Source organism: Acanthopagrus latus, chromosome 21, assembly GCF_904848185.1.
Source record: "Acanthopagrus latus isolate v.2019 chromosome 21, fAcaLat1.1, whole genome shotgun sequence".
Lineage (NCBI taxonomy): Eukaryota > Metazoa > Chordata > Actinopteri > Spariformes > Sparidae > Acanthopagrus > Acanthopagrus latus.
The window spans coordinates 19,224,037-19,238,155 of NC_051059.1; the positions used below are offsets into that span (position 1 = coordinate 19,224,037).

At 41.8% G+C, this 14,119-nt stretch overlaps 1 protein-coding gene across 4 annotated transcripts in view; it reads left to right on the plus strand.

Annotated features, from left to right (window-relative positions):
* LOC119011466 (dipeptidyl aminopeptidase-like protein 6) overlaps positions 1 to 14,119 on the plus strand; it is a 90,191-nt gene that overhangs the window by 54,953 nt on the left and 21,119 nt on the right. For all 4 annotated transcript variants that reach the window (XM_037084617.1, XM_037084618.1, XM_037084615.1 and 1 more), the window contains 2 exons: positions 4,934 to 5,048; positions 7,135 to 7,233. In XM_037084617.1, coding sequence (XP_036940512.1) covers positions 4,934 to 5,048; positions 7,135 to 7,233 — 214 coding nt within the window. The remainder of the gene's footprint in view (positions 1 to 4,933; positions 5,049 to 7,134; positions 7,234 to 14,119) is intronic.

Below are 14,119 nucleotides of genomic sequence, written 5' to 3' on the forward strand. Positions count from 1 at the left end.
CTGAATGACGGTCAGTCACTGACCGAGCAGCTTTCTTTTTTCGCTCGGGGGCTGTGTGTTTGGTGCTGCTGAGTTAGCTGAGTTCACTGCTGAAGAGCAGGCGCAGTAGCTACCGTGAGTGCAGCACATCAGCATCATCACCAACCACTCCCAACGGCCTCACTCATATGTAAGGAAACTCAGTGTTATCATAATGAACATAAACAACAACTTAACCATTGATTGCACTGAACAGCTGTCAGGCTACAATGTTAGTATATTTTGGCTCCACTTCCTCTTTCATTCTTATGCAACTTGCTTGCTAATGGCTGTATTAATACATACTCCCATCATGCATGTTGAGTGCGTGGGCAGAGGGAGGTACATACTGTAGGTTGACAGACAGATGATTGGATGTGTTTATTGGAGGCCTGCAACAGACACACATACTGTTTTATTTTTTTCTTGTACGTGTCGAAGCCATTGATTTATTGACTGATTTATTGACCCCAGCTTCAATTCACAATTCCACAAATTTAACAACTGTCCTTTGTCCTCCTTGGTTGAACGTTACCCTAGCACTCTACATTTACCCAAACAGACAAAGACAGGCTGGACCGACAGGAGCAGGCTGGTGCCCTACTATCCATGAACCAAAAGCCAGCTGGCATGAATTCTTAATCTTACTCATGAATGCCCATAATTTATTGATGCTGTTCCAGAGGAAAAGTTTACCCCCTTGTCCAGAGGCTACTGCTTCACTCTCCAGTTTGACAGTTGTCTGACGGCGACTGCATTACAGTGGAGTGAAATATCGTGTGTCAAGTGTCGGATTTCTTTACGCAGCTGATGTTTGCTTTTCGTTTCAGATGTCCAGATCCCCACGTGTCACATTTGAGAGTGTCTTGTTTTCCGACTCCTGAGTTAATTCCGGCTGCCCCCGGGCGCATCACCCACATGACACTCATTAGTCCCCACTGTCTGTACAGCAGCCAGCACCAACTTCACTGCAAACCTGACTCAAATGACTCCCTTGGTTCCCTTGGAAACCAGGTGCTCAGATCAGGAGAGATCCATTTCACACTTCAGCAGCGAGACAAAGAGATGGTTAGACAGAGGGAAAGTGGGAGGGAGAGAGGATTAAAGAAAGAGAGAGAGTGGGGGGAATAAAAGGAAGCTTGACCTTAAAAGATGCTTCATTCGTATAACCCCCTTTGTCTAGAAATAGAATAAAAACCAGAAACAAATGGATCGAAAAAAATGTGTTGCTTCCTCTCTTGGGATTCTCTACCCTTTAGAATCATCAGCACCAGATGTGCAGGGTTTGTTTAGATGTGGTATCTGTAGAGAAGAGGGTGAAAATGGCTCCGGTTCTCATTTATTAATGCAGCTTTTATTGTTATCAGCTGTAGGGCATGCATGCCTGCCCCTCACACAGCTAACAGAAGGAGATGGCTTAATGCAGACACCACCATTTCGCCATGTCTGAAAACCAAAGCCAAAGGTCAACATTTGCTTTCGCACATAGGTGCACTTTCGTCCTCGTTAAGAGCTCCTCTGAAAAGTCAGCATCCGGGGAGCAGTGAAGTTTACAGCTGCAGAGTTTGTTATGAACTTAAACGCGCTGAACATCGGGGAAATCAAACAATCCATCTAAAGTCGGGCTCTGTACGTCTCTTCAGGGTTTTAATTTGCTAGACACAGTGGAGGAGTTGATGATTTTCACATAGTTTATTTGAGTGAATTCAGCCTGAGTTTGGAGCTCTCTGTTCGTATGTGGTTGAGTAGGTGGGTGAAATGCTCCACATTTCACACAGGGATAAAGCAGTCTGCAGGGATAAAGCAGTCTGCAGGGACAAAGCAAACAGAGCGAAGACACTGTAATAACAGTGGATTGTCGGCGCTATTTTAAAATATATGGTGCTACTTTTTCGAGTCTAGGTATTAAATACACGGACTACACATGGGAGCAGCAGCCATTCCGTATTTCAATAAGAAAGAAATGAATTTGAGAGTTTTAAGGTTTAACCAGAGAACGTTTTGAAGAACTGACTGACTGAGTGTTGACATGCCTGCTTCATTTTCAAACCAAACTCATTTGATAATTGTTGTAATTTTTTTCATCTTCAATCTTCGACAATATGAAGCAGATCATTAATACACATGATCAGAGCAGACCGTGTCCGACGGCTCTGCAGCAGCTTCTCAACCAGCTCAGAGATGTCTCTGTCATCAGTCTGTTACAGGTCGATAAGTCTTTGTGTGAAGCATGTCAGTGAGCACCTAGTCCCCTGTTCCTTTCACTATCTGCGCGTACAATCTAAAAAAAAAGCACAATTTTGAGGTACTTTTGATATATAAATCGTTATGTATTATTTTGTGTGATTCCCCATTAAAGAGAGTTTTATAAAATGATACATAAATTACCCCCTTCTCTCAAAGCAGATTTCCATTATTAAGGTGCCAGTATACTCTCTTCTGGAACTAAGAGGAGTGAGGGTTTAAACTTCTCTCTCTGGCTCTCTGTTCATGTGACTACATCCGGGTACATCCGAGAGCACACGTCGTCCAGTCTCAAAATGTGTGCCATCACCCCCACGATGTCTCATAAAGTATCCTCATATTCCTATAAAATCGAGTCTCCTCTCTTTTATTTCACCCTCCCGTGTGGCTGTTTGGAAAAACTATAAATACGTTTCCGATGTGATCGGAAAGCACTTTGTATAAGCTCTGTTTGACCTCAGACTGACTCTCAGACATCTCTGTCTGCCATTAATGTGGGTTTCACACAGTCAGAAGCTCTTCTCAAAGCTCTCTCTCTGTCTCTGCAGTGGCTTGTGTTAACTGAGAGGTTTGTACATCAGCAACAGCTTACCTGATGGCTCCGTTGACCACCACAGACAGCACGATAAAAATTGATCACACTGTTCTCAGGCTGGTGTTATGTATCCAGGATTATTGACAGTGATGGTTGATGGTTGTATCTGTTTCAGCTGGATGCTGTTTTATTGAGGACCTCGCTGTAAAAAAGGCAAATGTCGGACAGCGTTTGACTGTCTATTGATGTGAATTGTGGAAAAGCTCCCTGACCTCCGATTGAATAATTGGGTGTCTGGTTACAGAAATGCCAAGCTGCTCCTGCTCGTCAAAGTCGTCTCCATCCTACACTTCTGCAGCCTGAATTAGCCCACAGGGCATGTGGGAGATGTATTTAACGTATGAAAAGCGGGCTGTCTGAAATAATTTCACCTTGTGCTGTGGTAGCGCGATGCGTTTGTCACGGGTGGGACGCAAATTACTGGAACTAAATATTTACTCGCGTGCCTCCCAGCCTGGCATCAGAGTGTCTGGAAATATTCTGCTGTGAGACACTTTTCCTCCGTTAAGTGGCGTCGATCCAGCTGTCACATTTGCAGAACTGTGCCTCTCTACGCTCCATCAGGTACCGGCTGCGATGAACCGGATGCCGGACGGGGCTGCATTTAAATCACCTGCCTGTACTAAATTCTTTGGCATTTTCAGTGCAGATAGACGGAAAAACAAACAGAAACAAGGCTGTTATCTGCTCGCCTGTCAGAGCATCTCTCTGCTTTATCTCCAGCCTCGGTCAGAGGTCTGCTGATATCAGGGGCAGCCTCAACAGCATGTCTTCCCTATTAGAGTATGGGACAGGGACATTAATATCTTATGAATCCAGTATACATGTCCATTCACCTTATCATGAAAATCCTCACCTCTGCAGCAATAAATCAGCTTATTGATGCACCTGCTGTTCTTCCACGTGTACTCACTGCCTTCAGTATCGATTTGCTTCGCAGCAAGACAAACTGTGCAGAGACGGTCGGCACACAGGCAGCCGAAAAGCACACACACACACACACACACACACACACAGGGGCACCTCAAACATTTAAAATTTAGCAAAAAATTTTAAGACAGAAAACAAGGCTCATCTTTGACTAGGAGTTGAGGCGTCTCACGTGTACACAAACCGCTCATTAACTTGCAGATGGCTCGCTGCCTCACACTGTAGGCAGACAGAGACCAGGTCTAAGTGGCAACAAGGATATCAACAGCTGGACTGCTGCGGCTGGCTGGAGATGCTCGTGTTTTTTTCCTAGAGATTGATGTGCACATGAGCGTGTCTGTGTGTAATTAGACAGGAATTATACTGGACAGAAACCCTGTTGACCAACCCTTCACCGAATGGAGCGAGAGTTCATGAGGGTAACCTGCAGCTACAGTTATTCTAGAAAATCGGTCTGTTCCTGTCGCTTTGTAAGGGACACAGTGTGGCAAGGACTCAATGATGGCGTGTGTGTGTGCCCAACAGTGAAATCACACAGTAAACTCCCTCAAAAGAGGGATTCCAGATTAGGAGCGTTTAAGGTGTGTCTGCTGGGCAGTCTTCAGGGGGCCACCTGATTGCCGCCTCCTGCTCTCCTGCAGTTAAAATGTTTTGTATGTCCTGTGGATTTTTTTGCAGTACACGTGTTCCGTATAGCGCTGATTAGCCATCTACCATCTGCTGGGCTGTGTGAGGAGAGCAGCTCATTATGCTGCCTGTTGTGTTTGCGCTGAAGTCGTAGCACCACTCCAGCTATCAGGCAAAGCTGCAGGGACTCTTCGTGCGCGAGCAGCGGGGAGCAGCTGGCTGATGCAGAGCTACTGCACACAAGTGGCTGAGCTGTCGGCAGTAGAATGAGCTGTCCTCTGGCCAATCTCGGGCTCCAGCTGTGTCAGTACAAAACGCATCAAACACCACGCAGCCATTTTGATATAAAACTCGATACCTGGAGGTCATCGTACTTCGTCATCATCATTTTATCTGTTACCCAAATGCTTGAAAGTTGATATTTTTGGCTTTGTTGTGTGTGTGTGTGTGTGTGTGTGTGTGTGTGTGTGTGTGTGTGTTTGCATCTATGTAATGTAATGTGAAATATTGTTTTTTCAGGACCTGGTGGGTAGCGCTCCACCACAGAGGAACTGGAAAGGAATAGCCATCGCCCTGCTGGTGATCCTCATCATCTGTTCCCTGATTGTCACCTCCGTCATCCTGCTGACCCCTCGTACGTACACTGAACACACACATCTTCACGTACACCCATGAAAACTGTCATACACCTAAACTTGTTTACTGCACTTACATACACACCTGTGTGGCTGTTCCCTGCCTCAGTATGGTCGGTGTTCATAATTAATGCTGTTTCAGGATGATCATTTCAGTTTATGAAACAGTGACTGCAGTTCATCTATTATTTTCTGTTTCTTTTCTGATTTTCTGTCTCTCTTTGGTTAGGTTTAAGAAAACATGGTTTGGATTAAAATAGGCCCTTTCTCAATAATAAACACGGGTTTAAAAAGGTTAATTTCTCCCACGTCTTTTCCCCTGAGTCGCTACACTTACAGAAACATGCCTCTCAGTAAACATGTATTCTACACTTAGCCTTGACATTAAATTCAGAAAATTAAAGTATCTAACGTGCCTCAGGCAAAACTCGTATTATAACTGTATTTCTCTTTAGTTTTTTTCCCTTGGACTTTTCTTTGCCTGCCATTTTGTTTTTTGGGGGATTTGGGGTTTTTGACATCTGATTTCAGCTGTCATCGTTAAAGCACGTGTCGGCATTTGGGTCCATTTTTGATTAACGGCGAAGCTTTTTTGCAATGTCAAGAATTAATTTTTTTAAAAGGTCCGTATCCTCATCAATAAAGCGACCAGTCTTTGATCATAGCCAAACCTTTGATCTAATTCTATTGAAATCTGTCAAATTTTGTCATAGTTTGCAGACTACGGGGCATAAAACATGGGAGAATGAATAGAGGTAGAAACATGCGCACGTGTATGCATGTGCCTATTTCAGTCTAATCGTTTGGTTATTTTAACAGTGGAAGATGTTTAGAGATCTTTCTCTGGATCTCCATGTGCTGCAAATCATTGGATACAAAGTGCCAGATGTCGCAGATGATGCAAATTGGATACATGAGAAAATGTCTGAATGTTGAAAAAGCGCCAGATTTCGCAGTGGAGTTCTCTGTAACTCATTAAAAACTGATCAGCGTCCCTCATGAGTTGTGGCCTAATTTTACACCAAACTCCATTGAAAATTGTGAAGACTTTTGGATTTCCGGATAACAGAGTCTTAAAGCCAAACAACCTACACCTACACACAGACACACACACAACTCAGTTTACAGTCAGGCTGCAGCCTCGTTCTTTCTCCTCTTCTTCTTTTTCCTTCAGCACAGGCAGCTATTAACAATAACCTTGTTTCAGGGGGGCAAGGTTTTACACAAAGGCGAGGTCATCTTCTCTCTAGGTAATGGGCCTTTTTACGTGTAATGCCATTCAGGCCTGTTTAATGGAGATTATTATACAGTAATAACTTCAGCCATTTGTCAAATTGGCACAGCATCAGAGATACCATTTACCTCGTTTTGGAAATTAGCTTCCTCTACTGACTCTGCAGCCTCTCGCCAGACAGGGGGTGTTCTCCGAAGTCGATAAACACTTTACGATGTCTGACGCGGTGTTTACCCACTCAGATCGCGCCGCTCAGTCACAACGTGAAGCCCCGCCGAAGAATCTGTCATCGCGCTGTTTTGTACAGTAACACGGGGCTGTCAGCCATCCTGACAACTCGTGTCTGCCGGTTCTTTCCCGAGTAAATGTGCGGTAGAAGTCTCCTCCTGTTGTCGGCTCCAACTGCAGTTCAGCTGTCAGCTTCAGATCTCGTTTTGAGTTTTGGGGGTGGAAGGGGTCGGGCCTCCCGCAGCGAAAGATGAGGCAGCGAGATGTGAACCGATGCTCTCAGATCAATAGTGCAATACCGGGGGGGGCCTCTTTCTTGTTTGTACCTCGTGCTAAATTGCTCTACCTACAGTGCTGAATAGTGCTTGGAGGTGCTCTCTCCAGAGATAGAAAAAGAGTATAATAAAGTGCACTGATGGCAGTCTGAGGTATGAGGCTGCAGCCCCCTGAGCAAAGCCACATGGAGAAAGTTTTCCTTTAGTTTATCTCTGAAACTAGAAAAACTTGCACTTGAAATGCTAATAATGTGTTAATAAAAAGTTTTCTTCAAGAATCGCTTTCAGGTCGACCTACACATCATATTCATGTGTGTTTTGTTTATCTTTTCTTGATGCACTCGACAGGTGAAGATGACAGCCTTGCCCTTAAGAAGAAAGTGACGATAGACGATGTTTTCGGACCGGACCTTCAGATCCATGACCCAGACGCCAAATGGCTCAGCGGTGAGTGAGCGCTTTGGCATTTAGCATCTGCCTCTCATGTCAAAACACGGCACACATCCAGACACATTATGATAGGTATCATCGTTGCCCATGACTCAGAATATACCATCAGTATTAAAATCTGACGTCCTGTTTCAAATTGTCCATATAGTAATTGTGACAGATATGGATTGCACATTATCCAAATCTGAAAGTTAGGGAAGAACACAACTTATTACAGAACATATATTATTATATTCAAATGCGGGAGTCCTTTCTGCAGCTCAAGAAGTAAAATGTGCCTATTATTATGAATTATTATTACAAGAAAATGTAATCAGAAAAGGACGTTTTACAAAAAAAGTGTGGCATTTTAAATCACTGTATAACTTCCTGACACTTTATTTCACCAGGTTAGTCTCATTGACAGAACAAAACACATTCATAGACAGAGAACCACACAACCTTCATATGAGGGCATCAGGTCTAAAGCCAGACATCCACTGATCAACGCAAACTAGAGCTCATATAAACTAGGCATTCACCGATATTCACCTCGTCGACCCGTATAAAAATGAAGACTGATAGAAGTGGCTCATGTTCATCTGATGCGTTGCATCGAAGTCACGCCGGCGCATTCGTGAGTTGCTGCCTCTTAACGTCCCTGCCATCAGTTTTGTAAGCCTATGCAAGAACTGAAAAACTGTTCCCATTGAGTACTTGGTAGTTGTACAGCAGGCTTGAAAGGCTTTTGAAGGAATTACTTTTCAGAAATTGAATTGTATGATGTGTGAGAAGGTTCAAGTAAGGGATACGGTTCTTTCAATACATTTGTAAGATCTACTTTGTACTCTTTTAAAGATAGTGAAATGAAGGGCTGAAAGACTCAAAAACAGATTACGTTGTTTCTCCGACACCAAAGGGGGAAACAAAAACAACAACAAAATAAACAACAACAACTAAACAGAAGATCAGACTTTTGGTTACAAGGCTTTTAACTACTAGGGTTTCACAATCTTGCACATCTCCAATAAAAACAAGTAAGTCATGAAATAGCATCACATCGCAACTGAAAAATTGTCTGGTTGCCTACGATACAGCACTTAGAAATACCGTCACCTGGATGACTAAAACCCTTCATCAATATTGGATCATAAAGTATTTAAGCCTTCAGAGGGAAATGTAAGAATCGAGCTTGAGGTCACGTTCCAGTTCTGCTATTTGTGTGACTGATTATACCTGAAACTATAGTTCTGTGAAGGTTAATAAATAGAGAGTAAAAATAAAAGGAGAGCGGTGAGCTAAAAGAGGCTTTAACAGCAGATTTTTATTCATGAAAATGTGCAATAAAATATAAAATTCTCCTCTTCTCCGATCCCACTGACATCACTTAAAGGGATACTCCGGCGTAAGTTTAATCCATGGTCTAACACGCCAGCACAACAAGTAAGACCCCCCTTGAGAGATCAAGTTTTCCGACTGCTAGCTTATGGAGTTTTAGCAACCTAAGTAGAGACTGCACAATAACAACACACTTCAGTCTACGCCTCCAACCAAGAAACCGCCGTCAAAACGCCACTCATAGCCAGAAATAATACTCAGAACAGCACCAAACCTGAGCAACAGTATAAATAGGGTCCTAGCACATAGTTCGAGGCATCAAACATCTGCTAGCTTAGCCGGATCTCTACTGAAAAGAGAACACAACTCACCACTCTCCTGCAGCAGCTTGCTTGTTGTGGGGAAGCCCTGACGAGTCGATTACCGAGTGCAGTAGAGTTCTGCAGCTCAAGGATGGAAATGCAATCAAAGTTCATATGTGTCTTGCCTAACAGTTTATAACAGTTATTATCGAGAGCGGACTTTTCTCTACCATTAACCCTACTTATACCATGGTCTGGGGGAATACTCGATTCTGATTGGCTGCAGGGTGTCCATTAGCTAATATCTGTTAGCTAGCTGGTCTTGTTAGCTAGCATACTGTCAAATTATATTTACTGTTTGTCAACCATACGCAGTGTTATTGACTTTGAATCTTGCTAGCATAGCGTTAGCTTTCTGGCTCAACCTATAGCGACTAGAGTATCTTCTGTTGCCAAGTCGTATCTAAGGTCCGTCCTATTTACTGGAGGAGTGAACAACGTTTCCATTGCATAAGAACCTTACGGGAGGGTAATGATTGTTCCAGGTATTAGTCAAACCCTCAGGCGTTACCAGGGAAACTAAGTTATGGCTTGTGAAAAACTTTATATTTTGATTGTAAAATGCATAAAAATATAAATTAATGGTCTAAATTTCTTTTCTTTGGCAAGTGACCATGGTATAAGCGGGATAATGCCCTTCGAGGTGTCCATAATCAGGAGTTAATGGACTTCGCGGAGGCAGCCGTCCTCCGCTGCGCGTTGGACGGTTCTTAGGCCTCCGCATTGTCTATTAATTCCTAATTATAGACACTTCGTCAGGCATTATCCCTTACATGTCTCCGTATCTGGCGGTAATTTACCTGAATGTAACTCCTAACGCAGATCTTATTGAAATGTTTCTACATAAACAGCTCTGTTGGGTTTATTTTTATGATACCTGTGATTATCCTCTCGATAAAGCTGTTTAAAAACATCATGTAGATGCACGTGAACTCACTCTGACTGTGATTTTTTTTTTTCTCTTCCTTTTTTTGTTCTGTCTCCATGGCAAACAAATTCAACAGTTTTCAGTTCATCTTGTACGTATTACAAATTCAGCATGCTGTGTTTCGAGCCGTTCTGTAAGATGGTCTAAATTGAACAGATGTACAATTGAGCGGGTTCGCTGTGGCCTCTCTAACCTTGACAAAGTAGAGAGTAGGAAGCTGCCACCTGAGCTCATAAATGTTGGATCAGCTGACGCGGTGCCCTCTGGTGTTCGACAGGACAAAGTACTGGGGATATCTTTGAGCTTCTGCATGATGAACTTAATCAGTGATACTTTATTTTAAAAGAATAATCACATCTTACTGTGTGCTACATTCAACATGTGTGTAATGAGCTAAACAACCAAACTCTCAATGCAGTTTCATCCTTGTTTACTTTGTTTACATGTGGTGGACCCCGCCACCTTTCTAGATTCAAACAGTGCCTTATTTCCCTCTGAGAACAGCTTGTTATAATATGTATCAGTTTGTGTTATTACCTCATAAATATTCTAAATATTACAATTCTGAGTTTGAATTTCTTCTCCAAAACTACATGGAGCCCCTTTAAATATGTGATTGTCATTAAGCAGTTTTATAGATTATTAAATTATTAAATTGGGAAAGTAAGTTTAAAGAGCACTTCACCTGTAAATAGAGGACATATTATAACATATTGATGGTAATGTGCAGTAAACAAAACAAATATATACAACTTCTTTGATATCTGTGGAAAATGCAAAAATTTGAGACTTGTTGCATCAGGAGAAACTTTCAAAACTTTACAAAATGCTGTCTAAAACAAATAGTAAACTATTTGGGCCTTCTTGTTAATTCAGCAAACATTATATGTGAAGATGTTTTTTTTATTCTGTAAAAAAAAATGCTGTATCGATTTGTTGCAGTGATGTGGGTGAGTATTTGCATATGAAGCAGGAAAATGAGATCTGATCAAGAGAGGTTGCTTGACATTTCAATTTTTTACATTTTAAGTTTTGGGCATTTAGCAGACGCTTTTGTCCAAAGCAACTCACAGTAATTCATTCATACATTCATACACTGATGGCGGCGGCTGCTATGAAGACGCATTTACTGCCAGGTGTGAACTGACGGGCTTAAATCTGTTTGGTTGTTATGGGATCACTCCTAAACAGATGCTGAAACCAAATGTACACATACATGTTTTTATAGGTTCAAGGTGATTTATTTGTTGTTGCACACCACAGTGTTAGAGAACAGAATGAAAAAATTATGTTTTGCATCAGGGGGAATGTGAACACTAACAACAGGATGGCGATGATGATATGCTCGGCAACTTTACATTTCACGTTGGACATCAAGTGAGCGCCAAGCATGAGCGATGCTGCGGGCAGTGGTCCTGTCAGTGTCTGCTGCTCTTAAACCAAAACGGTCTCTTTCTTCTCCACTTCTCCGCAAATTTATTTATTTCTGCCATAGGCCATACTTGTTTCGGCAGCAGAGGTTAAAATAGCAGTTTTCATGTTGTTGGTTTTTTTTCCCTTCTTTTCTCAAAAGAATGCTGCAGGCGCCACTGTTGCCATGACAACATGTGTATAGATAGCCCCTCAACAACTGCATTTGACATGAGGCTGGTTTAGTGTTCTCAGAGCTCACCTACACAGAGCAGACATCTTTAATCAAGCACAGTAACTTTTGTCTGTGGCTTTTTTTGGGGTGACCTTTAACTGCATCTCACCAACTTCCTCTTGCTTGGAGCAAGCTTAACAAATTGAAGCGCCAGAGAAGTTAAAAGTTTCTGAAGTCAGAAATGAACTTGGAGTAATGTCAGACAGGGATGAGCAATGAGCCGAGCAGGACGAGAAGAGGTGGACTCGGTGTTGATATCATCGATGCTTGGTGCACAAACACAGTTGGAGATGATTGACAGTCTGTGTTTACCTGATGTTGAAGTTTTCAACTTTAACTACTGAAGTATATCCTGAGTTTATTTGTGTGTATGTTTCTAAATAAATATTATTCTGCAAGTTCAGCGCAACACAGTCAAGTTTGGAAATAATGCAGTCGGTTAGAGTTTCAAAATAAAACTTGCAAATAAAACTACTCGATCAAGTTGAAGAAAAAAATCATAAAGGAAAATATCATACTTAGGGTTAAAATAACTATGACCAGTTGCATAACGAAAGTTACCGAAGTGACGTTGTGTGCTTACTTGCATTACATAACTTCAAAACAAATCAATCCTGACTTTTAGTTGCACTCAGGACATGAACCCCCAGTCCCCTGAGGGTACAGTATAGTATATAATGCATCCAACAACATCGAAATTACTACAACAACAGCTCTGCGGCATAGGACGACTAACATAAATATACATATCGAAAAGTATTGTTTGTCTGCATCTGCCAGCGGACAGTCACAAAAAGAGTAGGAATATTAATATGTTTATTTCACTACTGGGGGGACTTGATGTTCCCTGCATTTAGGTGGAAAACAACTCAGTGTGTACATCGATATTGAACTCAGGAATCTGACCTAATAAGTTGGAAAAACATCAGTATATCCATTATCAGCAAAAATTCATACTGTAGATCTGTTATTTTTATCCAATTCTACTTTAATGCACAAAATACTCAGCTGGCCATTTGAAATCTTATTAAAAAGAGAAAGGTAATAACACTCAACAAGCGATTTTTTTGTGATACCAATCAATTTTCCCTTGAAGCACTAAACTTTATAAACCCTGTTCAAACAGAAATATCAAATATGTGATGTGAAATTGTCATTTTGTACCATTTTTCAACTTTGCGAAGAAAGATGCCACATGTATGTTTGGTTATTTCAATCGTCAATATTAGTTTCCATTATGAAGCGTTTAGTTGAATTTGAAAAACAGTTTGAACTTGTTCAGCATCTCCCACTACAACCTCACTGACACATTCGCAGACAGCCTATGCATGAATACACCTGCTGATGTATTGTGTACATCTGAATGCAGCAGCATCTATAAATAAATTCACATTACAAGCTGTGCACGTGCAAACTTCTGTCTCTGGCTTGTGTGACAGACGTGCTACGACCTTACATCTGTCCTTTTGTTCTATTGTGGAGACTGCTCCCCTAATTACTTACATTACAGCCTTATTAACATATAATTAGTTAAGTTTCTGTGCCCTTCGCTCACGACCATGATGAAAACGTCCTCAGCACCTGATGAAACCCGGGCAATCAATTGTGTGACATTGCATCTTGTCAGCTAAGTTAATGCAATCAAGTCCCATTTGGTGCTAATGACCTTCTGATAAGAAAGCCGATGGGACAACCTCACACTTCAGTAGTCCTCATCAATATTTTGTGGGCTTCATTCACAGGAGTCCGTAATTGATCCCTGTTGCTCTTTGATCACCGCTTGCCTCAGTAGTCTTTGGACTCACCTCTGAGTTTCTCACAGTAGACTCACATCCAAAGACAAATGATTCAACCTTCAGACCGAACTCTGAAACAAAGAGCTGCTGGTGTCTGTCTGAAACATTTGTGTTTGTGAAGTACGACGGGGTAATATTTTGTCTAACAATGAACATTAGGTGTCAACAACTGTAGCTCAGTCAACCTTTGTTCTAGACAACAAAAGCACATATCCTTGGTGAATGAGTCACCATCACCTCTCTTTATAACACTGTGCGAATATCTTTTCAAGAAAAAAAATCATCACTCTCTGTATGCACTGACATTTTCAACTCTTGTGTGTGTCCACACACACACAAAAAAAACCTGACCAAAACACCAAAAACAGCCATTATCACTGCACTGTCAACAGGTGCTAATTAATTTGGCTCGGGTGTCATGGCTGTAACAGTCCATTAGAGAAAATGTTTATGTTTCAACACAAGACAGCAGATTTGACATGCCTCTGAGGACATCTCTGAGTTATAAAACCCAATCTGCTCTCTGAAAAGAGAGTTTGGGTTGATTACATAAGATGCACAACCAAAAGTCCCACAGTTTAGCTTTCAAAACACCAGATTTTTTTTTATTGCTGCGATAACCAGAGAGAGAAACTCTGGCGTTCAATGGAATCTTCCCATTAAAAGATGAGACTGTTTTGTTTGCCTGTACAGCAGGATGACAGGAACAACAGCATACCACTGGGCAGACACACTGTTCTGACCACCAGCCTGGACAAATTAAACAAGTCTTTTACTGTATGTATGATATATGTAGCACTACGCAAATAAGCCAACATTAGGCAGATCAGCAAGA